At 47.6% G+C, this 24,582-nt stretch overlaps 6 protein-coding genes and 1 long non-coding RNA gene across 11 annotated transcripts in view; 5 read left to right on the forward strand and 2 right to left on the reverse strand.

Annotated features, from left to right (window-relative positions):
• Window positions 1-52: 52 nt before the first annotated feature.
• LOC121596729 (GTP-binding protein 10 homolog) lies at window positions 53-1,621 on the forward strand. The gene is made up of 4 exons (XM_041921926.1): window positions 53-195; window positions 258-780; window positions 842-1,204; window positions 1,266-1,621. The coding sequence occupies exons 1-4, from the start codon at window positions 154-156 to the stop codon at window positions 1,490-1,492; spliced, it is 1,155 nt and encodes a 384-aa protein (XP_041777860.1). The 5' UTR covers window positions 53-153; the 3' UTR covers window positions 1,493-1,621.
• A 94-nt stretch (window positions 1,622-1,715) lies between these two features.
• LOC121596730 (UPF0193 protein EVG1 homolog) lies at window positions 1,716-3,154 on the forward strand. Its single transcript, XM_041921927.1, has 3 exons — window positions 1,716-2,237; window positions 2,302-2,673; window positions 2,743-3,154. The coding sequence occupies exons 1-3, from the start codon at window positions 2,144-2,146 to the stop codon at window positions 2,898-2,900; spliced, it is 624 nt and encodes a 207-aa protein (XP_041777861.1). The 5' UTR covers window positions 1,716-2,143; the 3' UTR covers window positions 2,901-3,154.
• A 160-nt stretch (window positions 3,155-3,314) lies between these two features.
• Window positions 3,315-3,950, reverse strand: LOC121596731 (signal recognition particle 14 kDa protein). Its single transcript, XM_041921928.1, has 3 exons — window positions 3,839-3,950; window positions 3,687-3,759; window positions 3,315-3,602 (listed from the first exon to the last, which is right to left on the reverse strand). The coding sequence occupies exons 1-3, from the start codon at window positions 3,860-3,862 to the stop codon at window positions 3,370-3,372; spliced, it is 330 nt and encodes a 109-aa protein (XP_041777862.1). The 5' UTR covers window positions 3,863-3,950; the 3' UTR covers window positions 3,315-3,369.
• A 475-nt stretch (window positions 3,951-4,425) lies between these two features.
• LOC121597536 (zinc finger protein 431-like) lies at window positions 4,426-7,428 on the forward strand. The gene is made up of 7 exons (XM_041923361.1): window positions 4,426-4,559; window positions 4,650-4,792; window positions 4,860-5,079; window positions 5,156-5,360; window positions 5,422-5,741; window positions 5,809-6,209; window positions 6,284-7,428. The coding sequence occupies exons 3-7, from the start codon at window positions 4,861-4,863 to the stop codon at window positions 7,206-7,208; spliced, it is 2,070 nt and encodes a 689-aa protein (XP_041779295.1). The 5' UTR covers window positions 4,426-4,559; window positions 4,650-4,792; window position 4,860; the 3' UTR covers window positions 7,209-7,428.
• LOC121597538 lies at window positions 6,071-7,504 on the reverse strand. The gene is made up of 3 exons (XR_006005426.1): window positions 7,421-7,504; window positions 7,254-7,343; window positions 6,071-6,157 (listed from the first exon to the last, which is right to left on the reverse strand). It is a non-coding gene; the product is annotated as an uncharacterized LOC121597538 (long non-coding RNA).
• A 242-nt stretch (window positions 7,505-7,746) lies between these two features.
• LOC121597537 (ovarian-specific serine/threonine-protein kinase Lok-like) lies at window positions 7,747-9,666 on the forward strand. The gene is made up of 5 exons (XM_041923362.1): window positions 7,747-7,973; window positions 8,052-8,209; window positions 8,282-8,632; window positions 8,695-8,875; window positions 8,949-9,666. Exons 1-5 carry the CDS (start codon window positions 7,850-7,852, stop codon window positions 9,473-9,475), a joined length of 1,341 nt encoding a protein of 446 aa, XP_041779296.1. The 5' UTR covers window positions 7,747-7,849; the 3' UTR covers window positions 9,476-9,666.
• Window positions 9,667-17,811: 8,145 nt separating this feature from the next.
• The window catches only part of LOC121597800 (sodium/potassium/calcium exchanger Nckx30C), a 69,619-nt gene continuing 62,848 nt past the window's right edge, over window positions 17,812-24,582 (forward strand). For 3 of the 5 annotated variants that reach the window (XM_041923944.1, XM_041923947.1, XM_041923948.1), the window contains exons 1-2: window positions 17,812-18,064; window positions 19,235-20,609. In XM_041923944.1, coding sequence (XP_041779878.1) covers window positions 19,775-20,609 — 835 coding nt within the window. In that variant the 5' untranslated portion in view covers window positions 17,812-18,064; window positions 19,235-19,774. Of the gene's footprint in view, window positions 18,081-19,234; window positions 20,610-24,582 lie in introns of all 5 variants that reach the window. The other 2 variants (XM_041923945.1, XM_041923946.1) reach the window with 2 other exon arrangements.

Genomic DNA, 24,582 nt, shown 5'->3' on the forward strand with positions numbered 1-24,582 from the left:
CAGCGCGAGGAATGCGTGTGCGTGAAGTGAGCCCAGTTGCTCCCGGCGAAAGGGCCAAACGTCAAACGGGATGTAAACAAACGTGGTCCAAAACAAACGAGCACGCGCATACTGCCGGGTTTTCTACGCCGCTATGCATTTTTCATAAGAAAAATGGTTTTTATTCAACATTATCTGTTAAAATCGGTCAACAAGGTAACTTAGCATGTGATAATGAGTCAGTTACATTTATAACGTATGTTTCCCTCTCTTTTTAGCCAATCCGTAACTACCTAAAGAGCCGGTTCCTGGACACACTGCGGATAACGGCGAAGGGTGGCCACGGGGGAAATGGACTGCCCAAGTACGGCGGTGTCGGCGGGCAGGGCGGTGCGGTCTATTTCGTCGCCAAGGAGGGGAAATCGCTGCGCGATGTGGTAAAGAAGTATCCGAACAAGCGTGTCGTCGCCGGCAATGGGGAGGAAAGCTCGAAGGCCCGAATACTTGGCCGGAGGGGTACGGATCAAAAGGTGGAGGTGCCGGTCGGTATACGGGTGCTGGAGCAGGAGACGGGGCTGCTTTGCGAGTTGGATGAGGAAGGTAAAACCTTTCTGGCGTCCGGTGGTGGAAGTGGCGGATGTTCGGGCAACTCCTTCCTCGGTAAACCCGGACAGCTGCGTACGCTCACGCTGGACCTGAAGCTGATCGCAGACGTGGGGTTGGTGGGATTTCCAAACGCGGGCAAAAGTACACTCGTAAAAGCGATCTCGAATGCATCCCCGAAGATTGCTTCCTATCCATGTAAGTGAATGGAGTCGATTTAAAGTGAATTGTTTTTCAAGATGTTCTTTTTCAATGTTAGTTACAACGATACGACCGCAAATTGCAACGATAGAGTACGAAGACTACCGGCAAATAACGATAGCCGATCTGCCCGGATTGATCGAGGGAGCGCACGCCAACTTTGGCATGGGGCACAAGTTCCTGAAACACGTGGAACGAACCCGGCTGCTGCTGATCATGGTGGACGTGTTTGGGTTTCAGCTAAGCCAGCAGCACCAAAAACGGAACTGCCTAGAGACGGTGTACGCGCTGAACAAGGAGCTGGAGCTGTACGACAAAACGCTGCTCGACAAACCGTGCGCACTGATTATCAACAAGATGGATAAGGAAGGTGCCGTGGAAGAGATTTGTAAATATGAACAATATTTCCACTCGCTCGAGGGTAAGTAGGACTAATTTCAGCCGACCGACCAAAGCAGTAACAAACCCTTTTCCACTTTCAGATGGTCTTAAAATGTGTCCCGAAGAGTTGGTACCCTCCAAGCTGCTCTCAATCGACGCGGTGATACCAATATCCGCCAAAAGCATGAAGGAAATTGAAAAGGTGAAGCAAGAAGTGCGAACCATTCTCGATTTGAAGGCCGAAGAAAAGCTGCAGGAAGAATCTTCGCTCGATAGGAACGAGCAGTTGCAGCTGAAGCTAAGAGAACGAGGCCCCAAAGTTGTATGAAGGACAAGTGTTTAGGAATATATTTCACCGTGTTTTATAGAGATAGAAAAAAAGTCAATAGAACCCTGTAAGGACCCTTGCATTGCGCATATATGCGTATGTATGCGTGAGTGAAAAGGAAACAATGAGCGTATGTGTTTGTATTAGCGTATTCTCTCACTCACTCCAACACAGCCGGAATAGCAACCGACGAAAGCAAACCTTCCCGCTCGCCCCATGGTCGCTGTTGCCATGGGAGACGTTTGCATTTATCGCCGGTTTTCTGAAAGCCATCATCGGCTAGCCATAAATTGTTATTGCCTCCACAGTGTGTGTAGAGCCTTCAACCAACGGTCCGAACCCGAATTGCGTGCAGTACTTTGTATGGAGGGGAGGTTTTGTTCCCCATCAACTACCTCCATACACGTACCCATAGCACAATTACTGTGTGTGCAATTGCAGCAGTAAGGAGTTTTTTCCCGTGCCTCCTTTTACCCCGAAACTTCTGTCCCAATCAATCAAACTTTCGTGAACTTATCCTTGGCAGAAAGACAGCCAGTCAGTGCCTCCCGGTGCCCAAGTAGGACACGGCACGGATACACACGGGTGTTTGTGTTGTGCATTACATCACAGTACGCCGGAGTGCACACACCACCAGCCCAGCAAGACAGCATGGCGGACTGGCCCAGCCCGAGGGTGGCCCAGGGTGGCCTGTTTCATACGCCCAAAGCACGCTACACGAAGGAAACTCAAGATTTGATAAAAGGTAAAGCAATGATAAGGAGCAATTGCATGTCCGGAACGTTTTCTAACCAAAGTTTGTCCTCTAGTTTTGATGGAAGAAGCAAAATTGACGATTCTGCAGCGCAACAAAATTAACTACCATCTGCGAAATGGCGAACCATTGCCGGTGCCGAAGGAGCCGAAGTTTGAGCAGGAGTACAGTAACTTTCTCCCGATGGCCATACCGCGGAAAAACATTAAGAAACGTTCACTGAACACCATCATCGAGAGCGGTGCGTTCGATGTGGAAAAGTACGTGCCGCACAAATCGAAGGAACCGATCGAAAAGCTGAAGCTCAAGCTGCAGGAACAGATGAGCGGTATAAAGATCTTTCCGGACGATGGCCGCCGTCGGCGGGTGGTGCGTAGTAAGAGTGAAGGTTGCATGGACTTCGTACCGCCCGATCGGGCAAGTGAATGTAAGGATTTGGATTTGGTTTCGATTTGCATTTCCGCTTTGCTGAACACGTGGTTTGGTCTTGTTGCAGTGCTCGAGGAAATCAACGAACGCGTTCAGTGGCTGGAAGAGATGGAGGCACTGGGCGAGGGGAAGAAGCATCGCGCCACTATCCAGCTGCAGATTGCGGAGAAGCTCAACGAACTCAAGCGACTTGATCGGGCCAAATCGCAGGAAAACGAAATTTAACTTCTGTATACACTTTTAGCGCACGTTGTTTGCAGTTTAAATTCACCTTCTCTTTTATATTAAATTCATTACACGCTTAATTCTACAGCAAAATTACACTGTCCATCTTCTTCGTTTTGCCAGCTCTGTGGGTGTGTGTGTGTGGCGGATCTCAAACGCGTGGGAGAAAAACAAAACACATAGTTCGGTGTTTGACGGTGATTTGGATCCGGCCTCGCACGAAAGTAAGGAAGTAGGGAACGGAAGCAATGCAACAGAAAGAATCTGTTCCCAATCAAAATGAACGAATAAAGAGAATGCACTTATGATTTCCGTATGTGTGTGCCGTACCACATTGCACCGCGTCCATAGATAAACTAGCGAACACTTTAAAATAAAACAAAACACCACGCGGTTAGCCCTGCGCTGTTTTTAGCGCACTCCCGGGTGGAACGTATCCGATGAGTGTTTCGCCCTGTGACCAAACGCACTATCCCTGGGCTGCCTTGGCTTTGTTTTTCACTTTCTTCACCTTCTTCAGCCCGTCCATGCTGGACTTTAGCACCTTCGAGTACGATTCCATGAACTTGGCCACCTCGTCCCGCTTCACCACGGTCGAGAGCTTCTTCGCACCGGACCGGACCCGGATCAGGCAGCTGTACTCGGCGGGTGTCGGCAGGGGTGGCTTTCCTTCCCGCGGCTTTGGCCGGTCGTGCCCATCGTCTGCCAAAACGGAGAGGAAGGAGCGAAATCCATCGTTAGGGTTTTTTTGTTGGTGAAAGTCTTCTACACGTGCAGGCTACTTACATCGTTTTATTGTGACTGTGAAGGAGGAATCTTTTCGGGCTGATTGTGCTAGCAGGGTAAGCTTCGACAGGAACTGTGAATGGGAAGGTGGGGTTAGCGAACATGGCCATAATGTAATTGACCCCGGGCGTTCCGATACGATTACTATTTACCTCTTCATTAGTTAAAAGAACCATTTTAACAACTGAATTTGATAAAAATTTAGACGAGCTTTCGGCTAAAAACAAATTGTGGTCGTGGTCAATTTTTGAAAGGTTGGCACACGGGTAGTGATGGGCGCATTATGACGGATCGGATAGAATCCGATCGAGCGCCGGGAGGGATTTTCATTTGTTTTATTTAAAAAAAAAATGAAGAAGTATTTGTTTGATAAATAGTAAACAAAAATCAGGCGCAAATTCTCAATTTCCTCTAAATCCAATTTCAAATTCAAAAAGCAAGTGAAAATATTTTGTATCGGAAGGGAACCATCGTTCCGAATTTATTATGATATGTGTATACGGTGCTTTATAGAAATTTAATTCAACATAATGAAGAACTTTCCAAATAATTCGAAAAATAGTTGTGGATTCCTGTACATAAATGTTTATTCTCAATTATAATCGAATTCGTTTGAAATCACAAAAATAGAATTGAAAAATCATCTTCTAAGTTCCTTCAAAGAGTCGTGTAAATGCTGCTTAATATAGTAAAGCTTTTGACATCGATTTGTTTACGTCCAGGCTACAAGCTAAAGTTTTTCCGCATAAAACAGTCGCGGGATTATTGATGTTCTTTGAAGCAAATTGTAGGATATTAACGTTTTATCTGCAATGAACAGACTTGAGTGCCGTAATTGTATGCATTCAGTAGTGAAATGTGATATACAAAAAGGTATTTAGAATATTATACACAAGCAGATACATACCCGCCAATGGTACATAAATTGCTCAAAAGTAATTCATGGTGTTTATTAATTTTTAGCCACCAATATCGACGTTACAAGAAACTGGTGAAATAGAGCCTCAAGACGGATTCACAATAAACTTTTTAACTGAATTATCGCGTAACTAATGCTGGCGAAAAGAGGCGCCAACCGCTCAAACACTCCTTTCCCCAGAACAAATGTAAAGTAAAAACAAAAACACAGCAGCGGGTCAACAATCTAATCCCTTTCTTCTTTCTATTTCACAGCATGGAAACCGAAACACCCGGCGGGAGCATTGAAAAACGCTTTCAGTGCGACATCTGCAACCGGTTCTACGCAACACCGATCACATTGAAAGTGCACCGATCGCAACATACGGCCGACAAGAAGGAGCTGTGCGATTTCTGTGGCGCCAGCTTCAAGACCCGGGGCCAATTGAAAATACACAGACGCGTGCATACCGGCGAAAAGCCGTACAAATGTGATGTCAGTAGCATTTAACTCCATTTAACTCTCGATAGTCAATTACTTCCTAACACCCTGTTTCTGTTTGGTTGTTTAGAAATGTGGCAAAACATTCGCATACCGGGAGAGCCTGATCACGCATTCGACGACCCACACGAACGACAAACCGTTTGTGTGCGTGGTCTGTAATGCAAAGTTTTCCTGCATCGGCAATCTGCTGAAGCATCGGAAGGTGCGGCCGGATAAGTGTGGCGCCGAGAGTGTACCGATTAAGCGGATTGGACCACGGTTGACTAAAAAAAGTAAGCAGGATTCGCAATGCTAGTGATTGTTTGCAGTAATTGGTATATTCTTCTATTTAAGCCCTTCCGAATCTAACTGATAGGGATGCTAAACAAAGTAGGAGTAAAAAAGGATCAGCTCTACCTGAAACAACAGACCAAGAAGGGACAGAGAGATTGGAAAACTCCAAATTGGATGAAGAGCAGACGGAAGAAGCAAAATCACCTCCGGAAAGTATCGTCAATACAGTTCAGCAATGCATTCGATTGAGCGTTGAAGCACTGGAACCATCATTTATGGTTCAGGAGACTTTTCACACACCCGAGTTGTCTGTGGAAAGTGATGAGGATGCATTTTCCTATGAGGAAACTGACATAAATGAAGCAGATGAACCGACTGAGGTAGGTTATTGTATCATTTTACACCATTGGATGTATGTAGTAACATTTCTGTCTAATATTTTGCTAGCCAATGGCTGTGAATGGCTCCAAAGAGGATGGAAACATCGAAGAAAGCGAACAGCTGATGGAAGTAGTTACAACTGGTGAGGGAGATCGCACATCGGTTTACCTCATTTGCTATCAAGATGAGTCGGATGAACTTGATTCTCTAGCTAATGCTGTCGAATTTGATGATTATGAAAGCGATAAACTAGAAAATTCTATTGAGATGATATCCGCTAAAGAAGAGGATGATGCAAATTGGCAAGTAGAATCTTATCAGTCGTCCTATGAAGCTTCTGAATCACCAAAAACAAGCACCAAACGCCACACACGCCAATCTTCCGCTAAAAAAGTCAATGTAAAGCTGGAACCACCTGACGAAGAGACGATAAAGCGGAATAAGGAGTTGTTAGATAAACAAATGAGGTACGTACTACCTTCACACATTTTCTATTATCTACCAGAATGTGGTATGCATTCGTCTTTTGTAACCATTTCAGACAATTGCATGAGTTATCGAACTCGTTTGATGGACGCTACCGGTGCAAACTGTGTCCCCAGCAGTACAACACGCTCTACACGATGGCACGTCACTTGGAGCGTGCTCACGAGGTGCAGCAACATCTTGCCCGAGAAAAGCTACAGTACGCGCGAAATACCACACTAAAAGAGTGCAAATATCGCTGCAAGTACTGCGACCAGCAGTACGTACATGCAGCCTGCCTGGCCAAACACCTGCCAAAGCACGGTCAGGATGGACGGTTAATACACAAATGCCCCTGCTGTGATCGGTACTTTGCAACGGAGACGGAGCAAACGAAACACACCGTCGAGCAGCATCGTGAGCGGGTGGAGTGCACCCTTTGCCAGAAGCTGTTCACAAAGCCGGACTGTCTGCAACGGCACGCCCGTTATGCGCACAAGCCGAAACGCCGCTCGAAGTACATCTGCTCGAAGTGTGGCAAAAGCTTCCCCTCGGTCACCAGTCTGTCCGATCACGAGCGTGCCAACTGTGGCACGGAACCGATCTATCAGTGTGCCCGGTGCGAGAAGCATTACGCTAGCTATAGCTCGCTCAAGATGCACCAAACCGTGCACGACAATGTGCTACCGTACGTGTGTGGCTGCTGTGGGAAAGCGTTCCGCACGAAGGGACAGCTGAAGGTGCACGAACGTGCGCATACGGGTGAGCGACCGTTTGAGTGCGAGATTTGCTCGCGATCGTTTCCGTACCGAGAGTCGCTGATGACGCACCGGACGATACATACGGGCGTGACGCGGCACGAGTGTACGGAGTGTTTGAGGAAGTTTTCGTGCTACGGGAATTTGAAGAAGCATCGACAGATACACCATGGTGTGGGGGATAAGGTGCAGAAGCGGCAAGAGGAGGGCAAAAGTTGTGATGAACAAGATGGTATGGCGTAGGTTATATAGAATAATTATTTGAAGGCACGAAACAGTTTGATTTACCTTAATTTATTTTATGTTTAGTACTAAACTGGCCTAGATTAGCTTGATAAGGTCCATTTCTGGCAAATGAATTACCAACAATAGCACTGACTATGGAGAAAAAACGAATTTAAACGACTTAGAAGAACTATCCCAATAAAGATTAGAAGAGCAGTTTCAATATTTACCCTTCAATCCGATGAAATGCTCTAATTCCTTGCAATTTTAGCGAATCGAAAAAGTGGGACCATTGCCAAACGAAATCAACCACTCTGTAGATTAGAACACCAGGTCGTTAGCGGGAAAAAATTGAGAAGAAAAAAAAAACGATTAATTTTCTGCGCAATTCTCATGATGGCAAATAAAACCCTGTTACGAATAATTCCCCTATTATTTACTTGTTTGAAGGCCACTTTTTGTTGCAATAATTATTCATCCACATTGATTCCTCCAATGTGTGTACTGCGATGGGTCATGCACTACTCCGTAGCTACGGTCCAATTTATTTATCAAAGCAGGCTGTCGAGTCGGTCGTAATCACAAAACCGTGTCAGACGGCAGGCGTGGAATGAGCGAAAAGCTAGCGTGTGTGTGTGTTGTTTGCCAGAATTACAATCATGGAAGAAATCGCCACCCAACCACAGGATTCGGAGACGATATCGATGGATTTACTCACAAGCCAAACGCCGCAACCCAGCTATGGACAGTTGGTGGGCAGCTCGGCCCTTTTCGGAACTATTGGTGAGTTTTTGGTTTGGCGGCTTGCACAAACTCGATTTAGTACGTGCCAATTTCAAGAACAATTTAATTTTGTTGCAGATCTGTGCAGTGAAAAATTTAACGTTGGACGCGATCGAAGATGCAGCCTGGCGATAGACGAAGTGCACTTTCCACTTCCGATACGCTCGTTCATCTCAAACATTCACTTCACTTTGGAGAGGGACCTCACGGATCAGTACACCCCTACGTACATCACTGTTAGTATGGTTGGAATGGTTTCCTTTCATTCAACACACATATTAGAGTGAATCTTCATTCCCACACTATAGGACAATTCAACCAACGGGACGTACGTTAACGGCAAGCTGGTTGGGAAAAATAATCGTGCGATCCTGCTGCCCGGTAGCACGATCTCGATCGCATGCTTTGCCAACATTTTCGTGTACAATCAGCCCGACTACCGAGTGCCGCCGGAAGTGGAATCGCAAGCGTTGAGAAAGCGGTACCACATTGGCCGGACGCTTGGGTCGGGATCGTTTGGCACGGTTTATATGCTGCATGACGTCACCACCTGTCAACCGTACGCGCTGAAGATCGTGAAGAAGCAGCGCTACGGGACGAAGTTGAGAGGCTCGCCGTCGCTAACGAATGAGGCTAATATTATGAAGAAATTAAATCATGTAAGTGAATGCACCACATACCGGAATTGTTCGAATTTGCTTGGAATTCCCCCCCCTTCCAGCCGTGTGTGATTCGAATGTTTGACTTTATCAACGATCCCGGTTCGATCAGCATGGTGCTGGAGTATATGCAGGGCGGTGATCTGCTGACACGCATCATGGACAACGGTTACCTGCCCGAGGACACGGCCAAGTTTTACTTCTATCAGCTGTGTCACGCCATCCACTATCTCCACAGCCAGGGTGAGCTTTTAAGGTGGTGTTGCTACTCACATTGCATACGTTAAGGCGCCAGTGCAAACATTTGCAATTACAGGCATCACACATCGGGATTTAAAACCGGACAATGTTCTGCTGAAAGACAACGATGAGTACACCCTAATTAAGGTGTCCGACTTTGGCTCGAGCAAGTTCCAGGAGCATACCATCTTTATGCGCACCATTTGCGGCACGCCGGAGTATGTAGCGCCCGAGGTACTGGAATCGAGCGGCCAGAAGCTGTACACCCGGCAGGTCGATGTGTGGAGCCTCGGCGTGGTGCTGTACACGATGCTGAGCGGGTTGCTGCCGTTCGGCACCATGAACGGGATGACCGATGCGGAGCTGGTGACGCGCGGCAACTTCAGCATGGCTCAGCCGGTCTGGCGCACCGTACGATCGTTCCGCCCCAAGAAGCTCATCTACGACATACTGAACGTGGACCCGGACGAGCGGCCATCGGTAGAAATGCTGCTGGACAGCGTGTGGTTTCGCAACTCGGACGTTGTGCAGCATGCACAGGCGATGATGAATCTAGCCAGTGCGGCATCGTACAAGGGCAGCCCCGATGAGAGTGCCCTTTAAGAAATTAAATTGAATAATGGGTGTGTGGGGTGAAAACCTTGACCTGTGTTTAATGGGTTTTGGAATCGAAATAAAAACAGCGAGCTACGCATTTTCAAATTGCTCTGCTGCTTGCTCGTTTTGCGTTCTATGTCTAGCCCCGACACCCTCGTCTATTCTGTGCCGACGACACTAAGCTCTTGGGAGCCATTTGTCACGTAAAGTAAGACAGAGGGTATTGTGCAAGAGACACCTGAGCTAGATAGCAGCTTATTGGGCGGGGGCCAACCCCGAAAAGAACCATCATCGAGCGAAAGCGGTGTCCTCGGTGTGTCCAGTGTCCAAACCATAATCTAGACCACCAGACCCGAACCGTTGCAGAGAGCCGGTGGCATAAATAAACTTTCCAGTTAAACGAGCGACCACGCTCGAGGAGTGGGGTAAAAATATCGAAAATGACTTCCATTCGATTCTTCCACACCTGGGATCCAGCTGGCTGTTTTACAACCATTGTCTTTGCCTTCGTTTCGACAGAGCGCCTCGTTGCGCGACTGATATTAAATACAAGCAATAGGAACGGCTACATATGTGCAGCATAAAACAGTGCGAAAAACGATGAGCGTGCACAAACTTTGGACGCTCCCGGAGCCCGATGGTACGGTAAATTCGACAAAGGTAGGATTCCATTCTTAATCTTACCTTTTTTCGCTTGGAAGACACCGTTGTCGTTCGCTCGCATACCCCCAAAACCGAATGAATGACAACCTTCAAAACGAACCGGAGGACTCCCTGGAGGGTAAGAGAACTCAAGAACAGACACACACACACATGTCCTTCCCATGGGGGGAAAGGGGGCGAAAGCAGTTGTCTTCCAAAGTTCCGGTTGGGCTGAGAAAAGGGACGAAAATTGATTATGAGCTTACACGATGACAATGGTAGGCCGATTACGTTGGTTCCGGCAGTCGCAAGGAGGGAGGCCTAACCCGTAATCCTACCTCCCGATGGGACATCACCCCTTCAGAGCGACGATAGATGATGAATAACAACAACAAAAAAGGTATGCCGAAGCGCGCTAAAGGTTGTTAGGACACGCGGGTACACATACACTCCCGGGTGCGCAAAACCGGAAGGAAGCGCGCTGGTTTCGCTGGTGATGGATGGTGTGTACTACCAGCTCCACTACGGATCGTCCTTGACGCGGGCATTGCAGGGTTTGCAGGAGTTGCTCACAGCTGTGTTACACATTATTGACTCTTTCTTGCATGAAATGAACTTATTGGTATTTGAACTAACACGCTTGTTGTACAAAGCCAATAGGAATTTGCAACGAGTCCAATTTCCAACATATAAATTTCACTTCCAATAGGAAAAAGTCAAGGATGTGTCTCCCACAACTCCCTGGTAAACCCTGTATACTGGGGCTGAGGGGAAGGAAAAAAAACACACACACACACACACACCGAACCGGAAACACTTTTGAGAAGGTGTAATGTTGTTCCTGCTTGCTCGGAGTAGTTTTGCACACGCACACACGCAACGAGAAGACTGCTGACCACTGAGGCATATTAATACAGGCCATTAAAAAGTTGATTATACAGTTCAGATAGTTGTGGCAGTACGCAAAGCACAAGATGGTCGAAGAAGAATCGTCTTCTAATTTGTTTCTTCATTTACCTTTTTTCTTATACGAGTTTTTTGTCGTGACTTCATTCTAGCTGTCCCTCGACTCTCTCAACCTTCAACCCTCGTGGGGAGGAGGTTCCACGCTGACGAATTACCATTAGCCCCCCCCCCCCTCCTCCTTCCCTTCCCCCGCATGTGTTGGATGTGCTGGTTGTAATAAAAAATGTTAATCAACTATCTATTAACGAAAGTCCTTTGCACCACCATCCCAGAACAGGCGGAACAAAAAACAGGGCCCACGGAACGGTCCGACTGGATGGCGTGCTGGAGCGGCAGTGTTGCGTAGCCCGGCTGGATTGCGTGGCCGACCATTTCTTCTGCGTCATTGCCAAACATGATCATGCGTGGCGTTTACGCGAACTGCTGCAAGAGAAGGAGAGCATAACACGACAAAAACTGTCTTGAAGGGAGTGGTGGGGGAAAAAAATCGTTCCAGTAAAGCCACACAAACAGCAGGAAAGCTGTTTCTCGCATTGGGAAGAAAGTTGTCTATAGAAGGAAGAAAAACTCACCACCGGAAGTTAGCATTATCGCAAGCAAACAAACAAAAAAAACCCAAGAAGCTTCTCCCGGGCACACATATGCGTGAAAAAAACAAACGAGTTTGGCCTCCTGCTGGCATAAATGGCACCCTCGGAAGAGCGAAACGAGCATCAACCATTGACAGCACAGCATTCGTGCAGCAAAACCGTATGCCCCGGATGCTGCCACACCGGCGGAAAAGGCGGAAGTCCAATGGGGCAGAGCATCATCGTGCTTCAGTGCCTCTCACTTACTACTACGCGCGCTTCCCGAGAAGAATAATAGAAGCTCCCGAGAAGGTGTGTGTGTGATCGAAAGGAGCCGTTCTTCGCATTCTAATCGACACCCGGCCCACATCCCACCCAGTATGACTCTAATGGGTGTCCACCCCGCCCGCTCCAGAGGTTATTCATTGACCTTTACGGCAGCACTGGAGCAATAGAGCCGTAACCATTCCCCATGCCGAACAGACGGATTTAAGCAGCTAGATAAAGATAAAGGTTTTGCCCTTCCTTCTGTTGGTGCTGACCAGTGCGCTGTCCGGCTTTTGTGCGATGGCGTAACGACGCCACAGCTTTCACATTCTCTCAAAAGTCCTTCAGGATGGGGGCGCTTTTGGGGCGCACTCTGAGGGGGAGGCGAGGCTTGCATAACTGTCCACCCGGCGGGGGGGTTTCGCTAAGGACAGGTGAACCGTAAATTAATATCCATCCCAATAATGTAGGTGAGGTCAGCCACGACAGAGGCCACGACGATGATTGACGCAAACGGTCCACAAAATGCACGCCACTTGACACGTACGGGACTGACTGACTGTGCCGTGCCTCAAGTACCGGGACCTTCTTGTCGTGTGTTTTGTTCTTTCTTCCTTTAATTCCTCAAGCAAGCATAACTGTCCTCAATAAATTTTAAGTAATAGGTTTACAAGTTTAAAGCTCCCAGTCGGGCGGTCCAAGCCGAGCTTTTAGTAGCGCTGCTCCGTCTCGTTCGTGACTACAAGAATTAACCATTAAACAATTAAGCAACGTCGCGACACGAACACGCACCGGGCACTGCACGTGATACAGCTTGTGGCGTGAGCAAATTTTAATACCCAATTCCATAACCACTAACTCACCACTCAGCCAGTCATAACGCGGTATGTGGCTGTTGTTGTTGTTGTTGTGCTGGTTTGATAATGGACGAGGGAAACAGGAATCTTGCAGCATACTTTTCTATCTGTCCCTTGTGCTGTGTAGTGTTTCCATCGCCCCGATGGGCACAAAACCTCACAACGGTGGGCCCACACAAGACACAACCAACTCGCTGTGAAGGAATTGGGTTGTATTTCCAAACCGGGGTGTTTTTGGTCCGGTCCACCGAACCATCCCCGGCAGCGGCAGCGTGCAATGCAAAACGAGATTAAGGAGGAAGATCCCGCGCTGGCCATTATTAATGTATTGTATGTGCGAAGAATAACGAAGGCGTGCAGTGCTGTGGTGGTTCAGCAGTGTTGTTGCTGCTGGTGCGAGAGAAAAGAGAGCTTTCTCGAATTGTGGGTACGGGGTAAGCAACCAACAAACACAGTGATTGATGGAGGGGAGAGGGTGCAGCGAGCGTGCGGTACATTTTGATATCGCGCTTCGGATGCCGATAATGGTGTATTGGCGATCGTTTACATTCGATGGCGATTTAAATATTGTCGCAATGTGAGGGTGTTGGTCCAATGGCGTACCATTTTATGAATGAGAGGTTGTGTGCATTTAGATTGCATGACTGTGTCCGCTTGAATGTGAAATACAGGTATTCTCCGATATATACGTTATTAATGCGGACTGAGGGCAATAGCGTATCTCGAATATTAGCGTAAGTCGAATTTCGAGGTATTCAGTCAAATTATAGCTAATTTTTTGTAAAATGTTGCTTGAAATGATAGGTTTTTAGCCACTTAATTAGTTATACGATCTGATTTCAACTGAAGATCACAGTTATGTACCTTTTAAAATGGTTTTTAAAATTCGACAAACAGAGAATTTATTTACCACTTTACAATTGATGTGTCAAAACAGCTCAATTTGCTAGCAGAACTGTCAAATTTAGAAAATAGCGTATAGCGAAATCGCGTATATCGAATATGGCGTATATCTATTGCATACATTTAGGAGCAGTTGTCACAGTGACTGAAACCGCTAAACAATACACAGATTCCTTCGCAAAATCCTTGGTCGCAAACTTCTTGGTCGCAAAAGTCTTGGTCGCAATCTTCTTGGTCGCAAACTTCTTGGTAGCAAAAATTTTGGTCGCAAACATCTTGCTGGCAAACTTCTTAGTGATTTAGGAAAATATCTTGCCTACATTTAGGCTCTCATCATCACATTGAGAGCAAAAGTATACGTACGCTTCGTTTTATCGATTCTCTCCCTCCAACCAACCGAATAAACATACGTTCACCGTTTAGGTTTGTAGCACGCGTGCTAGCAATAAAAACTAATCCATCCATTACACGTGTAAAACAATCCACAAAACAGCGTCAGAACAGCTGACAGAAACGTGGAGTGGCATGCGATTTAAAATCGTCTGCCGCTTGCCACTCGCGGCGTCTTCAAACTGGGCCACCTTAACCATCGTGCATAGTCAGGTCTACCAGTGAGTGTTTGTGTGCGTGTACTAGCTGCTTGCAAAGTTTTTCCACTTCCTTTATTAGCTGACTGCTGCTCATTTTTGCCCGTTTCCCCTGTACACACTGTACAATTGTCGATGTAAATAAAGTCAAACATCAAACTGAGCGTACACACATACACACCCCGACACAGCGCCGCGATGTTTTGTAAGGCCAGCATTAGGGTTAATTTGTGAAATATCCCATTTTGGTTCATTGTTTGGATGGATGCGATAGAGGGAAAAACGGAGCGGTGCGATACGTGTTGTTTCGTGCCGTTATTATTGTGAGCTTCCAGCTCGAGGACCACTTCTTACAACTGCTTCCCGAACCCTCGTACCGTATCCAGTAGAGGAAGGCTCGTGCCATATAATTACATCCCATGCAGTTAATCGAGCTCGTTCGCACGGGCAAGTTCTTTCGGCAAGTCCCTCCCTAAGTTCGGCCTGTTTGATTCTTGCACGGCGTAAGGGAGGCGCACAGAATGCAAAACTTCTACTTCCTTCTGGTACTACTGCTACTACTACTGCTACTACTTCCACTACTACAATAACGGCTAGTACCTTTAACGGCTTTACCTTTTATCGATGCTTTTCACGCCGATTCCGTGAGCAGTCAGAGTGTGGCCAAACATGAAAATAATTGCCAATACGTGGCCTGTTTCCCTGTTTGCCGTGTTAGGGACAGGGGCAGAAGAAGCGGAACAGAAACCGCGGTGGTATGGAATGGTCCGGAATGTTCGTTTTAATATGGTTGAAGCAAGGAGCAACACGGGAGAGTGAGCGCAAAAGCAAAAGAAAACGGAAAACGGAAGGTTAACGTTCGCTAGAAGGACGACCGGTTTTTGTGTGATGCGTGCCCTTTTCCAGCGTGCTGCAAAGGGAACGCTTTATGGAACCAACCGAACCGACCACAGAACAACAGTTTCGGGGGTATGTCCCGTGTAGAATGATTTACGACGGCCCTAGGAGGCCGCTCGGGCCGGGAAGCGAATGAAGCTCTGTATGGCCATTTAAGCGGGCAGTCAACTTTTCGCAAACACACACACACATACACCACTAGGCAGCATTATGGCACGGGAGGGATTCCTGGAATGTTCTCGGTTCCTCGATCGTTCCTGAGAAAACACCTTAATCGTGTGCGTGCGGGTTGAAAGCAAATGTGGGCGACCGGACGGTTGTGGAGCGACGTTTGAAAAGTCATTGTCAATTTGCCGGGGATTGTGGGTCAATTTAGGATGATAACCTTGGAAGCTTGGTCTCTTGGTCGTGCGTACGGCGAAGAACAAAACGGGGAAGGACGATAATGGTTTTTATGACAGTTTGAGGCAAACGTGGGAACAGATTTTTGCTTTCTGGTTAAAGCCTTAACGGCTCTTAAGTTTTAAACGGCGTCATAATGGAATGATGATGTTTATGAACAAATGAGAGTTTAAATGGCGGGTCTGTGCATCCAGACTAATAATATCACCTTCAACAAGAGGAACACATTGCCTTCTAATTCCTCAGCAAGTGTTCATGCATGCTATTATCGTGCCATTCTGAACAAACATCTCCTCGCAATCGTTGTTACTAAAGATATGTTCCGTCGATTGCATACATTTAGGCGCCTTCACAGCAGAAAGCTTCTCGAGAGCAAACAAAAGCCAAATTGTATACTTTAATTATTGCAATTGTTAGTTCATAATTGGGACAGCTCTCATGCTTAGTATTCACAAAAAAAAAAAATCGCTGTGCGCTTCACACAAACACACAGACACCACCACGAACAAACAAACAAAAAATACGAGCAGAACAATTCGTTTTCACTCTAGTGGCATTTTTTAGGGCATCGAACACTGGAGGGGCAATTTTCGCTAGGAGCATCATGCATCATCGACAACATTGCGCTAGACTGCACCATTCCGATTTCACCACGATTTCGAAGCTTACGCTGAGGTGTGGGAGTAACTCTCGGGGTCCCGTGCTCCGTACTCTTCCATACAGCTTTTATACAGTACGGAGCGAAGGCGACTCAGCTGAATGAAGAGTGTACGGTTTGGTGCGCAAAGGTAAAGTCCGGGGGGGGGGGGGGGGGGAGGATGAAACGGCACACTTTACTACGCGTTGGAGTAGGACGTTGTTTGTAGCGATATTTTGCAGGGGAGCTTTTCGTTGGCAGTGAGTCGCTGTACTCTCTTTCATTCTCGCTCTCTCCGTATTTGTCACACAAACACACATGTTATTGTTTGGTAGTGGTCGTGGCACGGTATTTGGGTCGAGTTGGATTTGTGACACCATTGTCTCATTATCCTGCCTACGTTGTAGGCTCCGTCGTGGGCTCCTGCAGCACTCTGTCTCTGGAGTGTTTGTGTGTCGGTGAGCGTGGAGAGTAATTTGCAGTTTTGCAGCTTTGCGAGAGGGCTCTGGAGAGCTTGCGCCCTAGCTTTCCACGGTCACGGCGTACTTATTAGCTCACCGGGATAGGGCGGGTGTGAGGCTGCCGAGAGGAAAGGTGCATGAGCGGTTCGGACTTTGGAATGTTTTCAATAGCGTACGGGCACGATCGTCTAGTGCCGGGCGGGTGGATATTTTTATAAACGGAGGAATTTATATGAATTTTGCTTATGCGAGAGAAATAAAAAAAAACAGAATACTTTGATATGCATATTTTATGACCATTTTTATTGAAGTAAATTGTCTATATAGGGCTGGTGGAAATAAAGCTCTACTGTTATCTAAGATGTTATGCATATCTAAAGGTGTTGAAAAAAGTGCGTAAGTTCAACTTTTTTTAATGAGCTATGTTACTATTCATGTTCCTAGGCCTTTGCCAGAATTATTTAAAAGCCTCAGTCAGTTTGACTACACGACTCGATCAAGCGTTGAACCCGCTCCGTCTGTTTTGGCTTACCACTGTGAATGAAACAGCCCGTGGTGAATGTTTGACACCGACTAAACCGAAGAAAGCCTCTTGATTCGAAAGAACTCACACACTTTTGCGCTGTTTATGTATGTGTGTGTGTGTGTGTGTATTGTTCTTTTTTTCAAAAATGGAAGCAGATCATTTCAGCCATTTGATTTACAGCTGATGAAAATTAACGCGAGCGCACGAAAAGCGTTCGCTCTGGACGGTGAAAGAGACAGACGCTGCAGGAGAGCGCGTGAGCGAAGCTTTTGCTCACGAAACACTTCCCAAAGCTGGTGAAAAAACCTCCCCACCAAGGAGCAAACGAAAAAGCTTTCACTCCGTTTTGTCTCCCCTTGAGATACCGGAAAAAGACACACACACGGGAGAGTAAGGCTGGTATCGCCTCTCTGCTAAACTGGTACAAGGATCCATTCGGTAGGCTAGGTTTTATCGACAAAATTTTCCACTCCCGAGGTCCAGATAGGTCCCGAGCGTGTTTATCTGTGTGTGTGTGAAATGCCAGTGAGTATGAGCATCGAAAAACGAAGCCATTGGCAACATGAGACGGAAATACATGGCGAGCGAACCGAACCAGCCACCAGTGTCTGTGCCAGTGTCCGAATGGCTCCAGTCTCTTCCCAGGCAGTGGCCCTGCCGTAGCAAGTGTCCCCTGTGCAAAACAAAAACCCGAACGCTGCGCGACAACCCGCCGCGAGCGAGCGAAAAGAGAGCTTTTCAAGGGGCGCAAGGCAGGACCAGCGATGATGCGATGCACATTCCGTGGCTCTCGCGCTGCTACCTGGTGTTCAGTTCGTGCGCGTCCACTGCGATAACAATACCTCGGTTTGGATTCCCCTTTGTATATATAAACTATACTAGTACGGTTTTCTTCTGGTAACAATAACAAAATTGCACCGTTTAGCACACCCAGTTGTTCTTCTTTTTTTGGTTTTTTTGCAACATCCAACGAAGTAAAAAAAAATCCTTTTACTGTAACGCCTAAAGTTAGGCAACGGCTACCGAATTGCTTGTACTGCGCGCGAACCTACCAATCATTTGCCTGTGTGTGCCTGTGCGCGTGTTTGTGCTTGTGTGTATGTGAGTGTTTGGGAAAGGAAAAAAAGGGCAGAAACAAAAGCGAAAAATCCCCCATTTTCCCATAGAGTCACGGCAGACAGCACGGAAAAAGGGAAGCAGCAGGACCCCTGAATCACTGCAATCGTTGGCCCCATTGTAGGGGGCCCCAGGAAAGTTTTCCCATTTGCCAGCTTCAGCTGAGGGTTCTTTTACGGGTGTGTGCGTGTGACTGTGTGACGAATAAAAAAAAAACGGGAATCCTGTACACGGTGTGCCTATGTGTGTGTGTGTGTGCATTACAGTGTGTGTCTCGATCGGTGAATTATAACGCAATGTTCCGCTTTGGCAGTGAGCCAAAAGCGTTTCGTGCAAAGAGAAGAAAAAATGTGAAATAAACACCTCACCCGTAGAAAAAAAACCTCCCAGTCAGTAGAGTGAGGTGAAGAAGGAAAAGAGAAGCAAATACAGGAAAAACACACTCGCTCAGAAAGCTTCCTTTTTTTTTGGTGCCTGCTCGCTTGCTTGGTGTGAAAATTCATCGTCGTCGGTGCAAAACGGGCCAAGCCTTGTAGCCTGCTCCTAGAGAAGCTCGCATAGAGGAGGAAGCTCCCCAACCTGACTGCCGTGCCGACATTTTCACCTTCCTCTCGCGACCGTGTTCTGCCCTGTTAGTGTTGTGTTGGTGCTGGATACAGCTGTGGTTGGGTCGGTTTCCCGGGCACACAGCTAACAGCTGCCCGGCCTCCCCGCGGCTACAAAGGAAAACCCCGCGCACACCTACAGACACACGCACTTAGAGAGTTTTGTACGGTGAAATCGCTGGAATTCTGTGAACGAAAACTGGGAAAATCCTTTTCGGTGCCCTATGTTCCGAATTTTAGTGTGTCGCGTGTGTTTTCTACCCTCCCTTCCTTCCATAATCCCTTTGTAAGCGTCATTCCCTTTTTTTTCTTCAAAACTCACCCTTGCAGCTCATCGATCTGACCAGATGTAGTGGTTTCGGTGTCAGTTCAAGACCCTCTAGCACATTCGTACGAAAGTTTCGAAAGCCGTGAAAATTAGTGTGTACCCCTCTGTCTCACAACCCGTTTGCCCGTGCGTCTGCCCACCCCCTGCAGCAACACCTTCAACAAACACCGAGTGTCCAGTGTCCGCGGCTGCCGGAAATCGACGCTTCAGCGACCGCGCTGTGTGCAGGAACGGCCAACGGCCGTCTTAGCAGGAAGTGAAGGAGTGAGAACGTGCTCCACTTCAAAACCGGGGAAACAGAACACACATAAAAGAGAGAGGGAGAGTGAGTGAGAGAGTGTGTGTGTGAGAGAGAGAGCGAGAGAGAGAGGAAGTTTCAGCGCCCCACCCCTTTCCTGCTCCGATTCGGAAGCGACGGGTACGGAAGCCCTCTCGGACGCACCGCGACGCCATGCCCACGAGACGCTACCCTTGATAGGGAGACGGCGTTCCTTTTTTTCCTTGGAGAAAGGGTCCCTTTTTCTGACCAAAAAAAGGACGCAATGAAGCTAGCACCGTCGCTCTCACTACTGTCCTCGCCGTCGCCGTCGGGACCTTCGTCGTCGTCGTTGTCGCTACCAGCATCGGTCGTCGGTACGATGCACCAGCCAACCGCAGCGTGTCGTAGCCGAAAGCTAACCACCACCACTACTACTACTACTAATACTACTATCGCTGCTGCTGCTGCTGCTGCTACTATTACTACTACCACTACTACTACTATTGCCACTGTTGATAATAATAAAGCTACCACAGCGATGCACCACCGGGCCGGAACCGGAGGCGCGGGCAGAACCGGCGGCTGCCGCCGAACTGCGGCCGCACCGTCGTTGCACCTTGCGCCCTCGCCACCACCTCCAGCAGCTCCGATGATAACAACAACAACAACAACAACAACACCACTACCAGTGCCGGCGTTACTACCTGCCACCTCCCCGCTGGCGTCGTGCGGGACCGAGCTCGAACAGGACACCTGTCACAGTGCGAGGAGGAGGCGCGGTGTGGTGGCGCGACCACGGCACCACTGCTCCGCGACCAGCACCTCCAGCAATCTCACCACCAGCAACACCACCACCACCACCACCACCACCAAGACCGCGGCCACCGACGGCAGCAAGTCCCTACGAAGCGTGCCTTGGGGCCCGAGGGGCTCCCTAAGGTTCGGGCTCTCCACCCGCAGCCGGCTGCTGCCCCTGCTCGTGCTCGGGCTTGGCCTCGTTAACCTGCTGCTGCCGGCCAGCCCCGCCAGCGCCGAGTCCCTGTCGGATATGGCACTGTACTACGACCAAAACTCCACATCGCTGCTCTCCGGGACGTCGCTGCTGCAGCTGTCAAATGGTAAATAGCCTTTGCCTGGTCCTTTTTTGTCCTGTTTTTGGTTGCTTTTTTCAGGGGGCTGGCTTTTTCATGCGTTCAACTAAGCAACCAAATGTAAGAGAGCTTGTGTGGATGTGTGTGTGTGGCAAAGATTCTGATTATTATTTTCGGGCAAACGAATAGAACGAACGAAAAAACGGATTTGTGGCCTCGAATAATCGATATTCCGATAATTCGGGGATCTCGGTTCTAGGAATTTTGCCTAACATCGTTACTTCGCAATAGCGAAGATATGCTTTGGTGATATTTTGCCTCTGTTTGTATGTGTGTGATTGAGAGAGAAAGAAAGAGAGAGAGAAAGAGAGAGACAAGAGAGACGAGAAAGCGTACCGTGCAGTGGGAATAACGGCTGGCTCATTGGGGAAGAACGCAACCGCTGTGGCCGTCCCTGCGAGCGTTCGTGTTGTTATCTATAGCCATAAAAATCTACCCAGAGGTCACCACCAAGTGGATCACGTTCCGTTTTCTTGGAGATGCCAGCGCACACGTACACAGCGACACAGCGGCACAGACACACCAACGAAGCGTTTGCTGAAAAATTCATTCTATTCCACGCTGATTATGTAATGTCACGCTGTGGCCGCCTGGGGGAAGAGCGAATCTGCTTAATCCAGCGCGCATTTGGCGGTCACTGTCTGTCGTTTGTTATCCTTCTTGTTGTGTGGGTGTGTGTGTGTGTGTGTGTGTGTGTGTGTGTGTCTGTGAGCTTATCATCATTCCAATTGCTTCTCAATCAATCAATCATACCCAACACACAGCCGGTTGCTTTCGAGTTAAAAAAAAAACAAAACCCCGATCGGCTTGTTTGGGGGTAGGAACAAGATTAGGGAAATTTCAAGGCCAACAACCTACAAGCACACCAAGCACCCTGCTAGCGAATAGCGGACACAGACACAGGTTTTGGCAGGTCGTACCGTGCCCGTGGTCGACGCTCGAATGATGCGAAGCCGTCGACACCGTTCACAAATACAGAAAACGGTTCCCACAATTACGACACCCCGGCCTGGTGCCTGGCCGGGCGGGTTGTCATCGTGGTGTCCTCGCTCCGCCGTCGTTAGGGAGTATCGATTATCAGGACACCACCGCCAGGAGTGCTGTTGTGGGTGGGAGAGAGAGAGAGATAGAAAAGGACAGAGACAGAGAGTAATTCTCAGAAAAAGGGCAACAGGAATGGAAAGAGCACACGGGATCGAAAAACCGTTTTCGTAAAGTAGCTTCAAGGTGCAGAAGGTTTCGAAGGGATTCACCACAACCGCGCACAGGTATATGGTGTAGTGCTCTTCATGAGCACACACACACACACATCGACAAACGCTGTCGTTGTCGGAACTCGCTGGGGGTTTTCGGCTCCGGTACTACCGAAGGGAATACGACGCACCGTTTCGTTCGCTCTTGCTCTCTTGCGCTTGGTTCGGTCTGTATCCCTGCCGATCCGTTTTGAGCAGAGCATAGCGAGCCGAGTCCTTGCGCTCTTGAGTTTTGCAAGCTTCACGTGATTTTCCCAACGTGTGCTCCACTTGCTGCACCTGCCCCTCAATGATGGGGAGCTTTTGTGGAGAGCGGAATACAGCGAAAGAGAGCGGGAGAATGTGAGAGATAAGGGTTCCATAGGCGGCGAGCGTGCCGTACTGGGAAACGTGGGAGAAGAGTGTAGTTAACCGAATTGGGTAACACGTGCTCTAATGGCTACGCCGAGAAACGCACCCGTTTCAACAAGCAAGAGCTTTAGGGCTCGCTGAAATGATTTGTGGGGATTTCCAAGGGAAACAAACAACGCGCACCAGCAGCTCGTGGATGGAGAATTTAGACCATAAATGTGTATTTTTGAACACGTTCACGGTTGATTACATTTGTATTTAAAATCAGTTAATAGATGAATCAGTACTGATAATGAGCAAGACGATTGGAAATACACAATTCTTATTGTTAAAGCCAATTCATACGTGGTTGATTTACAAGGCACCAGGCGCATCCATCGGGTTAGCGCCTAGATGTATGCAACTGTATTTGCATTGAAAATATACAAAGTACAACGCGCATCCATTGGAAAACTTTTTTACAGCCGCATTACCAGACGATTTTGTTTCTCTAATGAACATTTTGTTATGTACTTTATACAAATGATTTACTATATCTATGAAGAAATAATATGTAACAAAGCGACCGTATTATTGCAAAATCCCAACATTGATTAAAAACAACTACTGTGTGAAGCTCTTTATGGCATCGTTTGTTGGCTTACTGTTCGTTTCGTTCGTCTAACAATACACCCATCTCGAGACGATTGTAGTGGTACAATGAAACAAAAATAGATAGCAACAAAAGGACAAAGCGAATGCAAAAATACAACAACAACACAACTATAAGCAAACCATTTCATTGCTAAAGTGTTGATTATGAAAATAGCAAACATCCTTGAGAGTTACATAATAACAAACAACCAGTGCCTTGCACCGCCCGAACCAATCCCAGCCCGAAACAATTCACCGGTGAATGAACGGTGAAATAACGAACGGGCGTCAAGCTCTTTTACCCGTTCGCGCTCCCGTATATTTATTTCAAACAAAAGTGCCTCATTAAGGAATGAAAAGGATTCAACAGAAAACAAAACCAAAAAAAAAAGGCGAAAGGCACACAAACGGTAGCAACTAAAAATAATTTTTACTCTTTCATCGCTACCGCGAAATCCCGCACGGAAAGTTTCCATTTATTTCAACCATCGGTGCAAAACTTTCACTTCGCGGTACGGCGATGCAATCTTTTTTTCTTTTCTCCAACTCATTGCCTCCTTTCCTCCCTCTTTTTTGTGCCCTTTTCGTGTAGTAGTGGCTTTGCCCACTTTCGCACGCTCATCCTGCTTGATATTCATCTTTAATCGGACGGAATCGGAATGCACGCGGCTGGCCAACCAACTACCTCCTCCCCAGGGGTTGGCTACATTTCAACTTCGGGTTTGAGATTGGTCGCGCGCCTTTCTTTCCTTACCCCCCTCTCTCTCTCTCCCCCACCCCTCTTGTCGCTCTCTTCTTCATAGCCAAAAGGAAAGGGTAGGGAATTGAAAAATGAAACAATTTTACAAAATGTCAAAAGCGTTTAAACTCATTAAAACTATTTCATTTCTCGGTTCGCTCCCGCGTCTTGGTTCGTCCTTTCCAAAGGCACATCGGCGTCACAGCTGGATGGCAATGTTGGTGGTTGTGTGTTTTTTTTTACCCTTTCACTGACTCTCCCTACACCAAAGTTTGTCTTTTCTGAATGTTTTCTGCTTCGTAAATTTCGACTTTCACAAGTTCACAATTATGACGGTTTCGATCGAACCTTTACCTTGGCAGAGTGTGCGCAGCTTGGTGAATTTTAGCCCCCAGTTGGGTGAACTCCGAATGCTTGATCGTAAAATTCTAAAATAGTTCTCGAAACTACAAACCGCCTTCCAAAGCCTTCCGGCCTAGGCGTTCGCTTTCGTTCCTTCCACTCCAAGGGTGGTAGAAAAATCAATAGCAAAGAATGTTATTAATCCGATTTGGGATGTTAGCAGGTGGGCAGGGGGTGCGAAAATACGTTTCACCGTATAATGAAATAAAACCCAATCCGACACCCTCGGGTGAAGGTGTTAATCCGATGTTTGTGTGCATGTGTGAGTGTGTGTGCGCACACTCCAGAGAAGGAACATTCCAATTCCATAATACATGACCCGAACGGTGCAAGTGACAGAGCGTGTAAAGCTCCTCGCCCCGTGTCCTTTACACTATCACGCGAATATTTCAAAGGCGAAAAAGGTGTCGAGTCTATACTACACTACGAAAGCATGCACAGAAAAGAAAAATGTGCCAGCTAAAGGGAAAAACTTTCATTTGGCACCCGCTGCCAAGGTGTGAAAAAGGCACCACATTGACGCGCGATCGGACGTTTCAAGAGCACTGAACACTGAATCTCG

This window comes from Anopheles merus, chromosome 3R (assembly GCF_017562075.2).
Source record: "Anopheles merus strain MAF chromosome 3R, AmerM5.1, whole genome shotgun sequence".
Taxonomy (NCBI): domain Eukaryota; kingdom Metazoa; phylum Arthropoda; class Insecta; order Diptera; family Culicidae; genus Anopheles; species Anopheles merus.

Bases quoted from the DNA above. Each gene is read 5' to 3' on its own strand.
- LOC121597537 (XM_041923362.1), top strand. From the start codon at position 7,850: ATGGAAGAAATCGCCACCCAACCACAGGATTCGGAGACGATATCGATG. The intron at 7,974-8,051 runs GTGAGTTTTTGG...ATTTTGTTGCAG, and splicing joins GGCCCTTTTCGGAACTATTG to ATCTGTGCAGTGAAAAATTT. The intron at 8,210-8,281 runs GTTAGTATGGTT...CCCACACTATAG, and splicing joins ACACCCCTACGTACATCACT to GACAATTCAACCAACGGGAC.
- LOC121596729 (XM_041921926.1), top strand. From the start codon at position 154: ATGGTTTTTATTCAACATTATCTGTTAAAATCGGTCAACAAG. The intron at 781-841 runs GTAAGTGAATGG...TTTCAATGTTAG, and splicing joins GAAGATTGCTTCCTATCCAT to TTACAACGATACGACCGCAA. The intron at 1,205-1,265 runs GTAAGTAGGACT...TTCCACTTTCAG, and splicing joins ATATTTCCACTCGCTCGAGG to ATGGTCTTAAAATGTGTCCC.
- LOC121596730 (XM_041921927.1), top strand. From the start codon at position 2,144: ATGGCGGACTGGCCCAGCCCGAGGGTGGCCCAGGGTGGCCTGTTTCAT. The intron at 2,238-2,301 runs GTAAAGCAATGA...TTTGTCCTCTAG, and splicing joins AACTCAAGATTTGATAAAAG to TTTTGATGGAAGAAGCAAAA. The intron at 2,674-2,742 runs GTAAGGATTTGG...GTCTTGTTGCAG, and splicing joins GCCCGATCGGGCAAGTGAAT to TGCTCGAGGAAATCAACGAA.
- LOC121597536 (XM_041923361.1), top strand. From the start codon at position 4,861: ATGGAAACCGAAACACCCGGCGGGAGCATTGAAAAACGCTTTCAGTGC. The intron at 5,080-5,155 runs GTCAGTAGCATT...TTGGTTGTTTAG, and splicing joins AAAAGCCGTACAAATGTGAT to AAATGTGGCAAAACATTCGC. The intron at 6,210-6,283 runs GTACGTACTACC...TAACCATTTCAG, and splicing joins TTGTTAGATAAACAAATGAG to ACAATTGCATGAGTTATCGA.
- LOC121596731 (XM_041921928.1), bottom strand. From the start codon at position 3,862: ATGGTTCTTTTAACTAATGAAGAG. The intron at 3,760-3,838 runs GTAAATAGTAAT...TCCCATTCACAG, and splicing joins TTCTTTTAACTAATGAAGAG to TTCCTGTCGAAGCTTACCCT. The intron at 3,603-3,686 runs GTAAGTAGCCTG...CCGTTTTGGCAG, and splicing joins CACAGTCACAATAAAACGAT to ACGATGGGCACGACCGGCCA.